At 37.7% G+C, this 20,189-nt stretch overlaps 1 protein-coding gene across 2 annotated transcripts in view; it reads right to left on the bottom strand.

Annotated features, from left to right (window-relative positions):
• LOC121328012 (protocadherin-17-like) overlaps positions 1-20,189 on the bottom strand; it is a 52,700-nt gene that overhangs the window by 12,714 nt on the left and 19,797 nt on the right. Inside the window, exons 3-4 of one of the 2 annotated variants that reach the window (XM_041272431.1) lie at positions 15,210-15,268; positions 14,911-15,083 (exon numbers count right to left, since the gene is read on the bottom strand). In XM_041272431.1, the coding sequence (XP_041128365.1) occupies positions 14,911-15,083; positions 15,210-15,268 (232 nt within the window). The remainder of the gene's footprint in view (positions 1-14,910; positions 15,084-15,209; positions 15,269-20,189) is intronic. The other variant, XM_041272432.1, reaches the window with a different exon arrangement.

The following is a 20,189-nucleotide window of genomic DNA, read 5'->3' as shown; positions in this document are numbered from 1 at the left end:
GGCAAATTTTAAGAATCCCAAAACAAATGAAAACAGTGAGAAAGTGGGGAAAATTGAAGGATGTATAACGTTTTAGCCAGACTGCACCCTCCCAAATGTATTGGCTCTTTCCATAACTAAAAATTATGAAATGCCCATGGCTTTAGTGCAAATTTCAAAAGCCACTGTGGGAACATTTACTTGAAGACAACAGGCTAATAAAAGGCTCAAACACCTGAAGCAATGGTATAGTGCAAGAAATAGATTTTTTGAACAAGCAGCCCAGATAGAGAGGTCTGAGTGGTGAATATCTACTGCCTCTATTAGCATGTCAAAGGACAAGTCAGCCCTGTAAAGACAGCATGCCTTTCATAGTTTCTAAAACAAGCCTGTCTGGTTAAAAAAACACTGGGCTATTTTGGTGGAGTAGGGTTTTATGTCACATCTCGATTTATTTGAATGGAGATGAAAATATGCTGCATTTAAATGTATAAGAAGTTCTAGAGAATTATAAAACACATGTATTAATTGGCAGATACAGCCCCACAATGTGTGTGCTGATTAACTATTCCATTTTTTTTATAACAAACTTGCTGACTGGAAGGTAAAAATATCAAAAGGAAATAGCTCTGAAAATCAATGTTTAGTTTTTTGTTTGCTTGTTTGCTTTTTTCCCAGAAAGATACCAGTGAATCATTTTAAAGGATCTAGTTATAGTACTGCACATCCCCTACTACTGTATTTCAATTTAACTTATTTTTTTCAGTCTTTTAACTAACTCCAATTATTAAACCGTATGGAAAAAAAAACACAGACATGAAGAGGGTTGCAGTATCTTGCCAGATAAAGAGTAACCATCTTTTAATGCTGTAATGAGCGCTATCCTCAGACTGATCAAGTTTAGTAATATAAAGAACCTTTGCTCTTTTGGCAATGGTCCATGAGCCTGGAGTCGTTAAAGGATGTTGTCTTACCTACCAGCAGTTTTACTTTCTACAGTATCTCTTGTCCAGCTCTCACGCAGTGGTAGGCTAACAAACTCGCTCAAAGGCTTGTTTGCTATGACCACGCCTGCCCTGTTCATGACATAAACTCTATGTAATTGCCATTTAAAACAAAAATACGCATACAGACCCATCTATGCGGTCAGTGATTTTGTTTAATGTAAATGACGCACAAAACACATTTGACAATCTAACTATCAACACGGTGACATAAATGTGTGTGGTAATCACCCTTATCTTAAAATATTGTGCAGGGGATTTTTACATTGCAAATACATATATGGGTGTTATAGAATCCTATATATTTTCAGTGTAACACTGATTCATATTAACATTGCAGCCAAACTGTTATATAAAATTTCATAAAGATGATTTAGCTCATGCAATATCACATTGTAATTTGATTAATGTGATAACAGACTGCAGCGACTCTGTCATTGCAAAGTGTCACTGTTTGTTATTAGAGTACACTGAATTTCATGGAGTGAAATTACAAAATGCAGTTTCACCTTTAGGCCGATTTATGAGGTATTTCTATACAACGGAAAAAGGAAAAACAGGAAAAAGCTCAAGCAAAGAAACAAAAGGAACATACAAATCTATGGAGCATATTTTTTAAATAAACACTGTAAATAGGATGTTAACACGTTGCTGCTAAGGTATTTAGCTCAGAATCTCTGCATTTCAATTTGGTTTTGTACAGATCACAAGATTATTATCTCCAAGTAAGAATTTGGCTATTTAATTTTTTTGATCTTCATACACCACTATGAAAAGATTGCTTACTCAACAGTAGACTCTAAATTCCATTCCATGTTCCAGCCCACAGGGTGGGGATCCATTTTTGAAAGCTGGCTCATTGGCACATTGGGGAAATTGAGCAATACAAAGAGCACACAAAACCCTGCCTTTTACCACTTCATAAAGCCAAGGTGTATCTGTGTATTGTATTTGTAAGTATTATTTTTAGACTTGTGGCTTATGTACCAGGTTTATTAAATGTTCTGTAACTGCAGAAAAACACAAGCACTCATTTTAATTCCATACTTAATACGCATCGCTCCCTATTTGTAACCAAGGCTGTTTTTTTGAATACAGTATTTCTCCTTTTTACCCTCTAGCGCACATTCGGGTTTATTGTCTAGACAATGGCATTTTATATAAATTTTCATAACCATTATTGAATTAAACCAGCTTATTAAGACATCAGATGAGATTATCATTTTAAATTCTCATATCAAGTTTACTGCAATTAAATCTGTTCATCTTTCCACTGACATATTTTGCTGCAGGCAATAAACTAAAGGAACCTGTCTAAAATTTGTGAACAACTGCAAGAAACAAACAATCCTTAAAAGTATCGTTGTGCTTTATTACTTTCTGACAGAAGTAAATCTGAAGAGGCTCTTATTTTTTTAAAGTAGAGAAAAAATATATTTAAACCAGTATTTATACTAAACCTGCAAGATTAGGGTTACACAGGATAAGTACAGGATTACTGAACCTTGATTATGATAAACAACTATCAAATGGGATGTTCATTTATTGGATGACCACAAGCATACATTAAGGTATTTCTCTACGTCTTAAATCTTGCCAAAAAGGCGGCACAACTCAGGAGAGTTATTGAAATTGAGTTGGAATTGTATCCTACTCTGGGATTAATGTCACAATGCTCTTGAGGTCTGCCGGGGGGAGGGGGGACACTAATTGGAATTTATCGCAGTAAACATGACCGACGAGATTTATGTAGATGTTGAACTTCTGGGAAACCAAAGTGTACATGAGATATTGAATGAATCTGAATCGGACACCAATGATTAATTAAAGTAATGAAAAAAAAAAAGCAAAAGTATTAAAATAAATTCAAAGCTCACTATTCTGATCGCTCTGTTATTTCTCCCTGAACTATGGCGTTTCCCTATCCCAGTTTGAAAATACATAGTTTAAAAATATCTCTTAAACTTTCAGCTTTTCAGAAAATATTTGGGTCCCTCGTAAAAGAGACTGGGGTTAAAAGGTGTTTTGTTGCCGTTGCTCCTGCTGTCCGTTCTTCGGTCTGCCTGCCTGCTGCCACTGGACCCACCCCCTGCGCAGCCGAGTGATCTGATGCTGAACATTTCGAAATTCATCTCGACAGTTCCTGCCATGATGGTATCATGATTTTCTGTGCCCTGCATTGTTTAAAATTGTTTCTTAACACTCGTCCAGTAGTTCTCCACGTTACCAAGCTGTAAATTGCAGTCAGTTTGATAAGTAACTGGGTATTCCATGCAAATAACGTCTTTCTCGCCACTGTGAAGCTGTAGCACAAATCTGGTATGGCTACCTCCTGTTACTACCCCGGATAACAAAGGATAATTAATTAAAAAAAAAAAAAAAAAAAAAAAAAACGCACTCTCACCTGATACTATTGCAGGTCTTGTGAGGAAGGGTCTGTGTGATTTAAAGGCTGTCTTACTTATGCTGCATGATTTAAAGGCAGACTCATTTGTGCTGTGTCATGATGAAAATGGGCAGTAATATTTTACTTTAAAATGTAATGAATAAACCAAGAATTGCAAGAAGTGTAACGAATCAAAACTGCACTTTCAATGGCAATGTTCAATTCAACATCTGAAATTATTTTTTAATTAATGCATTTTTTTTTTTTATGTTTTAATGGACTATTTTTTCTAAGTTCAGGCAGAGGTGGAAGATTATTTAATTAAAAAAATACTCTTTTTGTTAATTAAAACAAGTTTTTACGTTTTTTGTAATGTTGGTTGATCCATTTTATAAGCGCATTAAGGCACTTTAGGGTGTAGGATATACTCAAATATCCACATGCCCCGGGTGGTTAAAGCCACTCGGCTTTGCCTCGTGACATAACACACCGGGGGCGTGTGGATATTAGAGTATATCCCACACCCTGAAGTGCCTTATTGCTTTATATATATATATATATATATATATATATATATATATATATATATATATATATATATATATATATATATATATATCATTTTATTATTTTTTTAATTTAAATTTTATAATATATTATTTTTTTCAAAGACAGCACTACCATACATGTCAACAGTGCCTTTATGGTCGGGACAGTCCTGAATTGCCAGAAACTGTCCCATGTTTCGATACATAGGAAGAAAGTCACGATATTTATCCTTGGAAATTCTTCACAGCTCTAGGGTGTTTGTTCTCGCGCCCATACTGTTTTTTTCTCTCTCTCTCGTTAGCGGCTGCTGACCCTTGTGCACTGCATGGCCGGGATTGTTTTCACATGACGAGATCATGACTCTGTGATATTTACCACATCAATGGTATGGTGCTTGGTGTGATAAACTCTAATCACCCTGTATATGAAATAAGCCCTGCCTGTCGGGTCCAGCGAATAAAAATGGCATCAATCAAATCAACAAAAAAAAGAAAGTGCTTGTTTAACAGCAACTGGAGTACAAAGATATTCACTTATTGTGAGCAGTGTGAAAATCACACGTTCTGCTCTTACTGAGGCTGCTGCATTACATCTATTTTACTATCATGATAGTTAAGTGGTGTTTAGTTGGGGGGGTGGGGGGGAGGGGTGGCTGAGTCTATTACTTATATGATAATGCGAGTTTGGGTGTATGTGTGTTGTTGTGCGCACAACCCAACACCACCCCTCACCCCATTTGTTCAGGTGTTGTTAAAAAAAGCTTTTACACCAAATGCAAATTCTCTGACTTTTCTTTTGAAACAGCTGGATTTAAGTCCCAACCCACTCATTTAGATACAATTGTTTTGAAGTGAGAGATGAAGATGTCACTTAAATTGAGATCTTGTGGAGTCACCAAACACCCAATTTCAAAACCACCTTGAAACTGCCACTAAATTTACAACTGTTAATTTGACATCTCTGAGAGACTCAAATGATGTGAGGTTAGCAAATGTACCTTAGTAGGGTGCACAACTGAAATTGACAGGGAAGTAAAAGACAACTGAAAACCATAAGATGTAGAACTGACCTACAGCTAGACAGAATGTTAAAACATGTCCAAACACCTGTCCTCAATGTACAGAATAAATGTATTTATAGTATATTCTCAATGGAGGTGTCAAGACTGAATACAGCAGATCCTACTGCATATAAATAATTTTGTGTAAACGTCTTTGCTAGCAGTGCTGCAATGGCCTAATCTAGACCTAACTAATAAAATGCAATTCATTTAGTTTTCATTGAGCTGCTCATTGGTGTTAAGGGCTAAGTTTCATTTCATGTTCCAGTCTGCTTGGTACTGCTGTAGTGTTTTCTATTCTTTAATCAAATAGGATTACATTCCTCAGCAGGACAGATGGCCAGTCTATCTAACCACCTAATACTCATATTAGATGAGCCGTTATGTTCTAGTTCAAAATCATGCTGTTGAATGAATGATTCTGATGTTTTATTGCTTAGATTGCATAGAAGGAAAATAAGTAAGAAATATATTATACTTGAATGTCCCCCAAGTACTCTAAATCAGACTTCTGCACTTTTATATCTCACAAGTAAGAGAAACATGCAAGAACCTCCTGCCTTTCATTAGCATGGAGGTTTTACATAAGTGATACACAGAAGTGTTATGATCTTCATTAATTGCTACTTTTTATTAATACCTGCATGCTTTCAAATTAGCTTGTAGCAGTACCTGACAACACTAATCATGCAGTAATGAGCCTTGCAAAAAAAAAAAAAAAAAAAACCTGTGAAAACAAATCAGGCTTTTGTGAACATTTCTGATTTTCTTTCACACACCTCTTTCCTCACAGTTGCCTTTTTTTTCTACAGCCACTGCGGAAACTAATTGCACAGAAATGCAGCATAAAATCCAGGATGAGCTCTTAGTAAGGAAACACACTTTTGTTCGACGCATCTGAGAGAAAATGCTTGCAGTTTCAAATTAATTTGCCTCTAAAAAAAGACACACTTAGGAAACAGATGGAAAATCTGAAGCATGGTGTTGGGTACTTTTTTTCTAATTAGCATGGAGTTACTTTCTGATAATGTTACATTCCTTTAAGACATTAAAGCTGACTGCTTTATTAAGACATGTATATGTAAGCTATTTGTGCTTAATTTCCTTAACATCCCTGTAACAAGCTGGGGGCTACAGTACAATAAACTGAAACTGTCTTGTTTCAGAGCTTCCTGCTTCCTGGAATTTCAAGTATCTCTTGCAACAAAATTGTTATTCCTGCTCAGGAAGATTCCCTTTTATCAGCCTACACCTCAACTCTGCTTCCATAACACTGAGCCATATCTCTATACAAACATGTAATTGTGGCATCAGATTGCAGTATTCTGGCGTGTTAAGTCAGAAAACATGCATCTGCCATCAAACAAAACAGGGCCTGTTTTGACTATCAAGTCACATAGAAGTGACTGTCAACCTTCCCATCTATGGTTTCCTTCAGAAGACATTGTAGGTCAGATTGTTGGTAAAAGCTGGGGGAGGGAAAATGCAAGAGCCGACATCCTTTAGTTCATTTCTATTCTCATGCTTGCATATATTTTCATACATTGAAAGCTGTATGCCTTCTTCTGGCAACATATGTAGCATTTCTTATTCCTGCACTCCAGAAATGCTTTTTGAAAAACACACTGCATCTCATTCTCATGTAAATATGTTACGTGTCTTCAAAAGAACACAACTCTGGAGGCCACCGCAGCAAGACTTCACTTCTATAAAGGAGAATGTTTTTTGTGAGTCAAAGAGAGAGAGAGAGAGAGAGAGAGAGAGAGAGAGAGAGAAGGTATTGCTGAACTTGGCACAGTGTTCTGTTAGGGGCAACAGGAAATCTGTGTTTTCCAAAACCTGTCAGACTAAACTATAATTTCATATATTTTTGTATGTGAATATTTTCCCTCGCAAGACAATCTACCTGTGCAACAGATGGACAGATTGGAAAATCAACTAAAGTTTAGAATAATCCCCTTTTAAATTTCAGCATGGATATGTTGTGCTCTTCAACCGATCGAGCATGAGAAAGGGCAGACTTCAAACCGTGTTAGCTTACCCTTCTTGGTGAGGGAAATCCACAGGTTACCTGGCACCTTTTTTGTTTATTAAGCCAAATTACAGATGAATAAATAAAGTGGCTAATACACAATTTTGCTGGCTGAGGCGCTGGAATGGAAAGGCATGCTATAGTTATTAATCATCTTCACACTAGACCTGTCTGTAGAGCAAATGTGTCAGCCCTGTTCTGAAGCACTCTGTAGAGAATTCATGGGGATGTTAGACTTTCTTGTGCTGCTACATACTGTTTGAGTGTGCAGTTAGTTGTTGAGCATTCATGTGTGTCTGCGAAATTGGAAGGCAGCAAGCGAACCAGACTAACTTAAAAAAAAAAATTGAAGCTAACAGGGTGTAAAATGGTAACATCTTATCTTCTAATCTAACACAGTAACCCAATATACAGTAAATTTACCAGGGTAGTCAGTTCTGGAAATAGCATGCTTATCAAACAGTTTTTTAAAAACTACAATTTAGATTACAAAGGCACTGTATGGCATGGGAACACACAAACACTTCTATCTTTTGTAAATGATTCTGTTCAGTTTTCTTGAAGTGTCTTTTCTTTATACACAAGGGTAATCTGTTGTTTAATGGAAATAATCCCAAGATGTCACAATAGAATCATTATTGCTGGTCCTGATTTAATGTAAAAACATTATCTATATCTATATCTATATATCTATATATATATATATATAAAAGATCCACTCACTTTTCACGTTCATTGCCCCTTTAAAATAGACCCAGGACACAGAAACGGAATTGCTTTAGCGCTGACGCGCACTTTTAATAAACATAAAACAAAACAGAAATAAACACCAAACTCCGTTTTGGAGCTCTCACTATACACCAGCCGATTCCTGACTCACACACAGGACGGCTAAGCCGTTTACCTGACAAACACCAAAACACAAACGGGCTTCTCTCAACACTCTCTTCAATACGACTGGACACACACGCAGTCGGGCTCTTCACTCAGCAGCCCCAATCAGTCTGGCTGCCTCTCTTAAATACCCTGCACCTGTCTCTAATTTATAATTACGACCAGGTGCAGAGGATTAACTAAATCATTAAAACAATTACACAATTAAACCCCATAACACCCAAATGTGCATTCTCACAAGGTTTTTAGCAGGGAAGGATTTTAACCCCCTCCCTGGTACCTTACAATATATATATATATATATATATATATATATATATATATATATATATATATGTGTGTGTGTGTGTGTGTGTGTGTGTGTGTGTGTGTGTGTGTGTGTGTTTGGCTCTAAAGACACATTATTGTAGAAAAAAAAGAAAGTTCTGAGATTTTCAATAGAGTGTACCATCATTTTAAAAAGACCACCAATTAAATATCCTGATCAAACTAAATATTACATTTTTGCTCTGTTTCTATACTGAAGGACTCATGGAGCGCCTTCTGTAATCAGTATTCTTCAGAGCTAACTAATGAACTAATGAAGCACAGCACAATCAGACACTTTAACAATGTCTTAAGTAAAACTCAAACTTCTAATATATTGCCTTGAGGATAGATATACAAACTTAAATTACTCACACGTATGTATCCGTATCTCAGTTGTGATGCATTGAATTAGTTTTTGCAGATTTGCATTGATAAATGATAATCAGGGAGTATATTTGTAGTTATTGTCTATATTGATAACTATACAATAATGGTGGAGCTTTTTTATTTATTTTTTTTAGCAGTTTTTCAAAATACTGTATGGCATACCTCAGCATGAAGTATAGTAGCAAAGATAACTTCGATCACTCAGAATAAGACATTTTTAACGGGTTGCAGGCAGTTCTGGATCATTTCATTTTCTCAAGACTGGAGCTGAATTGCACTTCTTTATTGAACCCATTTCTGTTTAATATTCTATCTGTTTTACTGCACAAACTTTTGTTCGGCACTATGACTTCTATGGATATAATGCTACTTTCAAAGGCTTAAGGGGTCACGGTTAGCTGCTTACTTCTATAACTTTTCTGCTGGAAAGAAGACTGGCTACTTCAAGCAAAATGAACCTGTTACAATGAAGCATGTAGTTCAATTCAGGCCTGTGGATGCTGCTCAACTATGGCAATGCAGAGACGCACTAGAATGATTGAAACGAGTTGCCATTTTAAACAGGTTCCTTTTTCACTGGATAACTCAGACCTATACCAATATTTTTCAAGGTAAATCAGACCTCAATATCCAAACTATAGAATTTGCTAGAAAAGAAAATGAAGCCGAATACAATGAAATGAAAGCTGCATGGGCAATTTCATTAGATATTTCTCTTAATAAAAAGTGTATCACCTCTCTACATTATCGAGACAGTGCTCAGTAAGACTGAAAAATGAAATACTGTATAACACATCACAATGGATTTCAGGTATTTTTTAATAAATCTACAACAACCTTGAAGTTACAGTTACAAGTATGATTTCAATAAAGTTCCATAAGAGCCAAGTGCAATATTGTGTGCGTGTTAATGTGTTCTGTAACACACACACAATAACAAATGGTTTGTAGTCTGAATATTTTTGAATGAAATCTAGTCAATGTGAATTGTGTGCTTTAATTTCAGTTTCTTTTTTAGACATAACATTACTATGAGACAAGGGCCAAGTGAAGTCCCTGCATTCACCTTTCATTCAACATTCAGTCAGAAAAGAAAGCTGCACAAAAACACTCTTTTGGAAATGAGACTTTTCATCTCAAAGTGATTTTCCAGGTCAAATTTAAAAAAAAAAAAAAAGCCTCTTTACGTCCATGAATTCACATGCAGCAACTGCTTTTTAAGGGGAAACTAATTTAAAAACACAAGGCCCGCTTATGATTTTTTTTTTAAATCTATTGCCCAAGTACATTACACTGAGAAACAGTGTATGAGCTTAAATGAGAATGTCTAAAGTGATTAAACCCCATTATTATAGAAGTGCAAAAATCATTAGAATGGATAAAATCACCTAAATGGTGCCGCAATGTGTTACAAACTCATTTATCAAACACTACAGGACTTCTGTGCAGAGATCTTTTATCAGCCATTTAATTACACTAAGGACACAAGATAGGTAAAATAATGAAAAAATATGAGTTACTTAAAACCACAATTATTAGTAGCACTGTGTTTAAACACTATGATACATGTATCTGTGACGGCATCTCAGCATGCTTAACTGCTTTTCCACCAGTATGAAAAACAATATTGGTCTGCTTTAACAGGTCATTAAGCACATTCCCTTTTTCAAATATTCACTTACTGTAGATATCTACTTTTTGTGCTTCAAGGAACAGGTCATGTATTCACAGAGTTAAGCTTTGTGCATATTTAGTAATTTTATTAGGTATGTGAAATCTAGTTTACAAAATAAAATCATTACCGCACAGAAGTTCACTGTGTAGTTTCTACCCTCAGGTCTGTCATTAAGCCTTCAAAAATTCAAAGAACAACATAAGCATCAATACATAATGCCCTTTATAAATCTGAGAACAGGGCATGTTAAATTAAAGGTTGCCCAACACTTTCCACCACTCAGATACCTGCAATATAATAAAGGCTCTAATGTAGCTGTCTGCAGTTGCACAACCCTATTCGAGAGCTACTTCAGAGACAGCAAAGCAAGCTCATTCAAACTAACCCTGTTAATAGTGTTCAATACTGTGTGAAGTGCCCACTGGTAATCTCAACAACCATGGGAGGAAGGGTTCCAAAAAAACTGATTATACTTGTATACACTTAATAACTTCATCAGTCACTCAAATGGCTCTCTTTATTACCTTAATGTGATTTATATAATTACAACAGAGAAGGGTCATAAAACAAGGTTATATCCCTTAAAGAAACACTCCTGTGATTCTGTGATCAAAGAGAAGACGTGTGGGCAGTTTTGTGTTAATCTTAATTTACTTCAATAAGGTCCGGCCATTAGTAATTTATCTATCTACATAGAAACCTTTTTCAAGAAATCAATCTAAGCCTTTACCTCTATGTTGCATTGAGAGCTTGATTTTTACAAAATAAAGCTTATTATTTTTCAATTACATTTAACCACAGAAATGCATTTGTCAATACATTTCTTAAATCATGAAATTTGTTTAAAGCATTTGGAAATTTCAGCTGATGATTTGTTGCATTTCTGTCAATAAATGTATTGGTAAAAGCACAACATTTGTTAATCCTTCAATTTCTCAATACTCCATTTGTTTCTATTTCTGCTGACTGTAAATCGATCTAATGTTGTTGTAATATATTTAATGTGTTTTCGAAAAAGCTGAAATGCAGCAGTTGCATACAGCTAAAATGTTATCCAAAAGAAAAGACAAAGTGAAGTACTATATCTCTTTTTACCAGCTTGCTTCTTGTTCTGTCATTAATCATGTTCGCCTGTATTTTGGTGTATCAGTTAAATGACTTCCATACTTTTTATCAATATTGCATAATATGGTTTAATTTAAAAAGAAAAGATGTGTACGTATATACAGCAATAATAAATATATGGCATTATTAAAGAACCTGCTGTTTAGTGTTAGTAGAATGGTCTGTATCAATTTGTGCACTAAGAAAATGTGTGTTTTGGAAAACAATACTATGTTTAAAAACCTTCTTTAGAATAAAAAAGGTTTGTCTTATTATATGTTTCATTGAACATCAAAGTAAAAATGTTTGTGTCACATATAGACTTTCTGAAATCAATATGCAACATGTTCAATATATAGGCACTTAACTAGGCTTTTTGTGGTTTTACCCAAGTGATGTCTAATGAACACCTTTCCTTTTTCTAATCACAGTGAACCATGGATTTCCCTGCCGACTAAGCCCTCCCTACAGCGCTCGACCAATTGTGCATTGCCCCCTAGGAACCCCCAGTCATGGCTGGCAATGAAATGGATTTGACCCTGCGATCTCCAGGCTATAGCGTGCATCCGGCACTCCACGCGGAGCGCTTTACAAGATGCGCCAATCGGCAGCCCCAGCAAAGTGTCTCCAAGGGGCTTCACGCTGTTGCATTTAAATTACCAGCATTTGTTAGATACTTGCCACCCTGCTGAGTTTTCTAACATTCACCCTTGTGTACATTTTTTAAAAAATGACAATATTTGTAATTGGTGTTTTATAATACATCAATGCTCTTCATTGCCGTTGGCTATATAATATTTGCAATATTATTAAGAGAATACAGGCCAATATGTGAATGTTTAGTAATGAACAAGTTCAGAAATGTTTTCATCCCTTGTGCATTACATGAGACATTCTTTTCCAAACCTATATAAAAAAAAAATAGCAGTAAGGAGGCAAAATAAATGGTTACTATAGCAACATGTATTAAAAAAGACACCCAGTTCGACTCTGCTAACATATTTATCCATTGAAAACAGACCTTTTTAATTAATTCAGTCTTAGGGTTTACAATAGTTTAAGATGGAGATGACAAAAACATGAATTCTTTATGCCTGACATTCAAAGAACGTTTCAAAGGCAATGGCCCTGTAATTCCATAACACCAGAAATGCGAAATATTGTAATATGTGCACCTTCTATCAGAGCCACTTAAGAATTAAGTAATTTTTATTCTGGATGCACAGAGAAATAAAAGTTTAATTTGGTCAAACAAAGATGTGTAATTAAAAGAATAAAGAAACAAATGCATACAGATATACAACAAATGGGTGGGAAGTTTGCTAATTTCATTTTACTTTATATTTCACTTGGCACATATGCAGTTTAATCGTATCATTATAGAATGGTTCATTTTTCTTTTCTTCATTTAACCAGAGGAAATGTATATCTGGAGGAGGGTCGAAAGGTCAAGAAAACAGTAGTTCTTTCGACAGATTACCATGCACAAAATGAAGGCCAATGGGGTGAGGTCAGCCTGAACATTCACACAGTATCAAATGTATTTCCCCTGCACTTTTTTTCACAAAGCAATATTTTATTGCACTCTCCCAGGCATTGTATGACAGGAGAGAAAGAACTCAAGCGTGCAGCTGCTGATGAATGCGTTTCAGGATTAGTTCGTGCTGGAGGCAAATCCTTGCACCAATTAATCACCAATTAATATACAGCTTCTGATATATGTCTGCTTAATTAATATACAGCTACTAATTTGGAAAAGATGAATGAATGAATTTTTAAATACCTTTAATGTAGTGAAACCCATTCTCATAACTGTGGTAAAGTTAAATAAAATTCACTGCAAATGGGAATTTCAGACTGATTTCCAGCCCCCCTTACTTAAATCTAATTAGCTTTTAAAGCAGACTAATGTTTTCAATAAATTATACTGACCGCAACACATCTGGGATTTTGCACAATAGGGGCCTAATTACACCCTGTTTTTTTTTTTTTAACATGCTCTGAATATGCACACGTTGTAACTAACGTGCAGTCACACTGTCGGTAGGATGTAAGGCTACCAGGGTAGCTGGGACAGTGATGACCTGATGTGAGCCAGCAATGACTGCCTCAAAATACTTGCAGAATCATCACTTTTGAGACAGTTCTTTGTGAAACTTGTGGAAGCCCCTGTCAACCACACTATATGAGTTTACCACCACTGTTCCCATGATTGAAACTGTCGTCAACAGGTAATCAGCGTGATGCCATTTGCTTAACAAACATAAGCCACATAAAATTGTGCACTACATACTACATGCTGCAGGAGTGTCTGTGTGTGTGCGTTTTTATCACCTCTATGGACATTCACATCCAGTGTGCACAGTTTATTATATTTACGATATGTTACATAACCACGGCATGGGGTTGCCAGTCACAATATTTCTAATTGATTGGCTTGAGAGAAAAGGATGCAAAAAACATTTGCTGTTGTTTCTGTCACGCATTAAGTCTGTTTCTGTTACTTTAGGGCTGTAGCTGATTAACCAAATTAATTAAAAGTATGGCATAAAACCAAAGAAATTCTATACGAAAATGGTACTGATGACGAAATACAAGTCGGCCATATATTGCTACAGGAAATGTATTAGCAAGTATTAACGGCACAGTGGTGAAAATATGACCTGGATTTCTTAGCATTTCCAGTACTGCATCTACTCTAGCATTGTCACTGGACAACTGCCAGTGGGATGGGTATTGGTGTTTGAAAGAATGTGTTCAATGACTCTTGCACAAACTGCCTTGCATTAAAGATATACACATTACTAAACTGTTTCATTCCGCTCTGCTTTGACATAATCTACATTGTCAGCCAGGTTATTCTTAATCATACTGCAAGATCTAGTGTCCTGAGTGATTAATTCGGTCCACTTTGGGAATATAGTATAGGGGCCAGTTTAATTGGTAATTTTGTTCTAGGCTCTGTTTTCATTCAAGCTAAAACTAGATGATGATGTAACAATGACTATGACAGGAAGCACACTATGGCCTACTTTGAAACAATATAATTGAAATAACATGTAATGAGGCATAAAGCAATTGGACACTGCCAGGCTGAAAGTTAATAGCCTTAAAAGGGACAAAATGGCACGTGTACTGAAAACATCTCAGCACTCAAACAGAATGAACATGAAATTCATACCAGCCTAGTTATTGTTCTACTCTTGCCATATGTAATTTGTCTAACAGCTGCAGTTAAAATAATTTATCATTTTTTCATCAAACCGAAGATGTTACATTGCTAAGTGTATGATAAGTCTTTTCCCATGTTCTGTTATTAATTTTTTAAGGAATCCTCCTCAGTAGAGGTCCCCAGCTTGGACTAAATGGAAGGGCTGAAGTGGTTTGGCAAATAAAATCATAATGGGCTTGTCTAGTTTGATAAACTGTTACCGTGGCTGGCATACAGAGAGAGAGAGAGAGAGAGAGAGAGAGAGAGAGAGAGAGAGAGAGGTCTAGTTTTGTGTTGAAGATGCCAGAGCTTAAACTCACCTTGCTGGAGAGGCTGGGGTTTAACTGTAGTTGATTTCATCTTGAGGGCCTCCTTGGCTGACATGTCACAGCAGGAGCCTTTATTGGTGTCCTGGTCACTGTCAGCCTGGTCACTGTCTCCATGCCCACTGTCTCTAAGGCTTGCACGTTCAGGGTCCTTGAAGGTGGAGCTGCTAAAAATAGAGAGGAGAACCAAAGTGCCTCTTTTACTGACTCTAATTTGAGTAATATGGTCTGAAGGAACAATTCTGACAGGAATGCAAATGTGATGGCTGAGCAAGTTATTTAATAGCCCTTACCTTTGAACAAACTGCTGCCTGCTGCCCATGTAATTGGGCTCTGCGGGAAAATTGTCTGTCTGTGAAGGAGAAAGGAGAAAATTTACGTATTGTGCTACACAGAAACGCCTCCTGCCGTGCAACAAGGTTTCCTGATGGCAAAATGATTAATAATGCAAAGTAGTATTTCATCTTTATATTTGTATGTTTTAATTACAAAGCACAGGGCATGTCAATTTTGCCTTCCAAACAATTCTGTAATTCCAGCTTTCAAATTAACTGCTAACATAAACAGCAGACCCTCTTGAAAACGACAAACTCCTTTTTTTAAGTGGACAGATCAAATGATTTATGAGTCTTCATTCAAAATTATATGAAGACAAAGTCTTCAGGAGGAAATAATAAATAATATAAATTAGTATAATACCCATTTTAATGATTACATGCATCATCTATGAATACTAATTTAGAATTTGGAATCACAGCTCTGAATAAACCAAATCAACCAGTTAGGATCCAACTTCCCACAAGTCTTTTCATTGAATGTACAGTAGCTGTTTAAATGCACATTATGCTTTATCCCTCTCAGTTTATGTATCCATTTAAACAAATGAAGTGATGTTTATTAAGGCTCACACACAGTCTTGTTCTGGGTCCAGTTTATAATTCTGAGCCCCATGAAAAACCTATGAGTCTATGAATGCTTCCTCACAGGTGGTACCCACTGACTGGTCAGGAGGGAAGATAAAAGACCAACCTTTGTTCTTACGATCAAGCCAATTCTTTCATTTCACCAGCAAACCTGTTATGGGTGTTACTCTGCTATTGAACTCTGCAGGCATGGGCCCAACTCCAGATGTTTCCCCTAGACTCTTCAGGAGTCTGAGCAGCAATGGCTGCTGACGCTCAGTGAGGTGAACTAGTCCCAGGGAGAACAAAGGGCAATGCCAGTCCTGTGGATCCATAATCAAGATCGACAGCTTGGTTTGAACAACGTTACATGTCACCCACTGTGCTTTCAATAGGGATTGTCACTTGGGATGCCTACAACATATATTTAAATAGATATAGATACAGAGGCGGATCATTGGAAAAATCTTCAAACAGTTACTTTATTAACACTGTACAACATGTACAGTATACTGATTCGATTAGACGGCTGGACAGACTCCGGTATCCCTAAATACTCTTGATTCCGTGCAAGTGCTAAGAAGGTATTTAAAGTCGCTTACTTTTGATTAAGCTATTACTACCTTTGTGAGATGATTTATTGATAATAAACTATTGCATTGTTAAGTTAAAACAAAAAGCAACTGCAGCTCATTGTTTAACCCATTTTAAATCTTAGAAGAAACTAAAATAAGAAAAATACATAATTAAATTATGCAATCAAGTGGCTTTATGGAATTAAAGTTAATTTAATATGAACACTGCATGATATCTGCCTACCACTTGAATTCAATTACACTAAATTTCTGTTCCAGCAATTGTAAGTAAAGTTTTAGCATTAAAGAGTCTGTGATGAGTCAAAGGGTTTTCGGTCTGTGATTCAGCCTCCCGACAGTAGATGGCATCAAACCAACTCGGGACTTCCCTTACCAAGATCTCGTGACCATGGCAAAAGTCATCTTTTGAGGGGCGGCACCTTGGTGAGGGGCGGAAGTACGAGTATGTAAATTCCAGCCACTGGAGTCAAGTGAAGGATAAGGACACTTGTCAGTTGGGGATTGGTGTTCCACTGACTACAGAGGCGGGACATTACATACTAAAGGGAACGTACTACTGTGTTTGGGGTTGGTCCAAAAGTAAAATAGGAGGAGTAACGGGTGGAGGGAGAGACTGGTTTGGTGCAGCGGGATTTTTAAAACAAAAAACAGTAACATTTCTTTTGTCTTTTTTTTGTTTATGTATGGGTCGCCACGAAGACAATTAAAGACGAGTCATCACGGTTTGTTTTGGATTTCACCCCTGCACTCCTTCCCTCACACCATTTTGTTTTCTTTTGTTATTTAATCATTTTGTTGTGTATAGAGAATATAAATAAATTATTTTATTTCTGTACACATAAATTACTGTCTGGACATTCCATTTAATACACTCTCACCTCACACATGGTGTCAGAAGTGAAAATGGATCCAGCTACAGTTTTGACAATGTTTAGGGAGCAGGAGGAGAAGCGAGAGGAGAGAGAGACACGGCACCAGGAACAGCTCGCCCAGTTCTTTGGACAGCTGGTGGAAAAACTATCAATATCAACATCAGAGAGAGCGGTTGCCCGGATGTTTGCAGCTCAGCCTAATCTTCAGAAGATGACCTCGGAAGATGATCCCGAGGCTTTCTTGATTACTTTTGAGAGAGTGGCAGAGGCTGCAGAGTGGCCTAGGGAACACTGGGCCATGAAATTGGCACCCTGCCTGACAGGGGAAGCTCAGGCAGCGTATCGAGCCCTGACGGCCACGAATGCAGGGGACTATGTTAAAGTTAAAGAAGCCATTCTCTCACGCCTCGGGATCACGGAGGAAACATACCGGCGCCGTTTTCGGGAATACCAGCTGTCCAAGGGGATGCGGCCCCGGGTTGCGGGACAATATCTTTTAGATCAGTGCACCCGGTGGCTGCGGCCAGAAGAACATACACCCCAAGAACTGGTGCAGAAAATAGTTATAGAACAGTTTGCGTCTATACTACCGCCAGGGAATCGAGAGTGGATTAAGAGGAATCGACCTACCACTCTCGAGGATGCCATCCTCCTGGCGGAGGCCTACGAAGACGCAAACGAAGGCGCCGGGTCAGACCCCACTCCTGCCCCTAAACTAACTCGGACCAACCAACCAATGAAGCCCAGAGGGGGTAACCAGACCTTCAGACCATGGAGGTCGAGGTTAGCCCCATCCTGGGCGAGAGAGAATCCCCCTAACCTGCCGGTCGCGGACTCGCAGGACAGATTAACTCCGTTGATGCCTCCTAACCAAGTGTGCTACCAATGTAATGAGCCTGGACACATTGCCAGGAATTGTCCAGTAATAAAGGTGGACCTGGCGACAAGATCCTGGTCAGCAGTAACAGGTAGGAACACTGGGGAATGTCGGGAGGGCCCTTATCAGTTAAGAGTACAGGTCGGGGGAAAGAGTACTTACGCATTTGCGGACTCTGGGTGTGCACAAACATTGATTCGGCAAGCTCTCTTGGATGGGGTAGCCTGGGAGCCACAGGGTAAAGTGGCTATCTCCTGTATTCATGGAGAAACTCGGGTTTATCCCACCACTAAAGTTAGACTTATTGTAGGTGATTATTCAGCTTGCGTTAAAGTGGCTGTAGCGCAATGTTTACCATACCCTGTTCTCCTGGGAAGAGACTGGCCGTTTTTTGATCGTATTTTAGGTCGGGAAATGGTCTTAGTTTCTACCAGGGGACAATTAAAGCAACAGGAGAAAACAATTGGCGAGATTTTTCCGTTGCAATCCGACCTGTTTAACCCTAAAATCCGCCCAAGAAAAACAAAAAGAGAGCGTCGGGTGGAAAAATATGAGGGAACTCTGAGACGACAAGGGGAGGGGTCTGACACAAAAGTAAACCAATCGCTTAAACGGCAAGGAAAGGGAGTAGGTATTCAGTGTAACCGGGGCTGCGAGGTTACTGAGGTGGAAGGTCATGTAATAAAAGACACTCCTCTCTGTGTACCTAACCATTGGGACCGAGATATTGACTTGGGATATGAACAACAAAATGATCCCACGTTACGGTATGCTTGGAAACAGGTTAGATATATCGAGGGGAAGGATATGCAGGAAGGACAACCGGTGGTATTTCCGCATTTTTCTGTATCTGGGCACTTATTATATAGAATAACCCGGGCTCCCGGGACGGGACAGCTCGTAAAACAGTTAACAGCCTTTTCAGTCAGAAGTCATGAGATTGGCGCATGACATTCCATTTTCAGGTCATTTGGGAACTGAAAAGACTCAGGAACGAATTCTGGCCCGTTTTTTTTGGCCTGGGGTTTATGGTCTTGTGCGGAAGTATGTATCGGAGTGTCCTGAATGTCAATTAGCTGCCCCTAAGTCAGTTCGCCCCGCACCTCTGGTTCCACTTCCAATTATTGGGGTACCATTTGAAAGGATTGGTGTAGATTTCGTAGGCCCTCTGGAGGGAACAGAGTCAGGATATCGGTATATTTTAGTAATAGTGGACTACGCAACGAGATATCCAGAAGCTGTTCCCTTACGCTCTATGAATGCAGTAGCTGTAGCGTATGAATTGGTAAAAATATTCTCTAGGGTGGGAATCCCGAAAGAAATTCTCACTGATCAGGGCACTAATTTTATGTCAGACTGTATTCAGCAACTATATAAATTATTGAAAATCCGTTCAATTAGAACCTCAGTTTTTTCCATTTAATACACTCTCGCCTCACAGAGTCCTATGAGGATTATGTTACCATTTTATCTGAGTGCTTCTTGGTTTCCTATAATTTCCAGTTCAGTAATAAGTAACCTAGTCTTGCAAAAATATAGTGGTTTCTGAATATTATATATCGTCAAAAACAGATACCAGGCATGTCGTCTACATTTTTAATTGAAAACCATGTTTAACAATACATACTTGTTTTTCAATACTATATAAAAAGTCTGTAAATATTCAATTAGCTGCTGTTGTTCAACACAAGTTTCAGGTACAGCACCAGACAAATGTGCACAGGCAGTGAGCTTGCAACAAACGCACTGAGCTTGACTTACTGCAATTACAAAATTATCATCACAGCAATAGTGAGTTTATAAACTAAAACCATGCAGCAGTTCAAGTGTGCAAAGCAATTTTCCTTTCTAAATGCTTTAGATTTACAACACTTGTTACCTTGTTGGATGTATTTTCAGTAAAGGTTTTGCAGCCTGATATAGCAGAGCTTGAACAGGTCATTTTGTAACCTCCTGGTGTCCTTGCAGCAAGAGCGTGCTTGGTTGGAGTGTTGAAAATGCTGAACAGTAATATTGACACTGCTCT

This window comes from Polyodon spathula, chromosome 15, assembly GCF_017654505.1.
Source record: "Polyodon spathula isolate WHYD16114869_AA chromosome 15, ASM1765450v1, whole genome shotgun sequence".
Taxonomy (NCBI): Eukaryota; Metazoa; Chordata; class Actinopteri; order Acipenseriformes; family Polyodontidae; genus Polyodon; species Polyodon spathula.
Note: the sequence above shows the minus strand (reverse complement) of the source record. Positions and strands in the feature narration are given on the sequence as shown.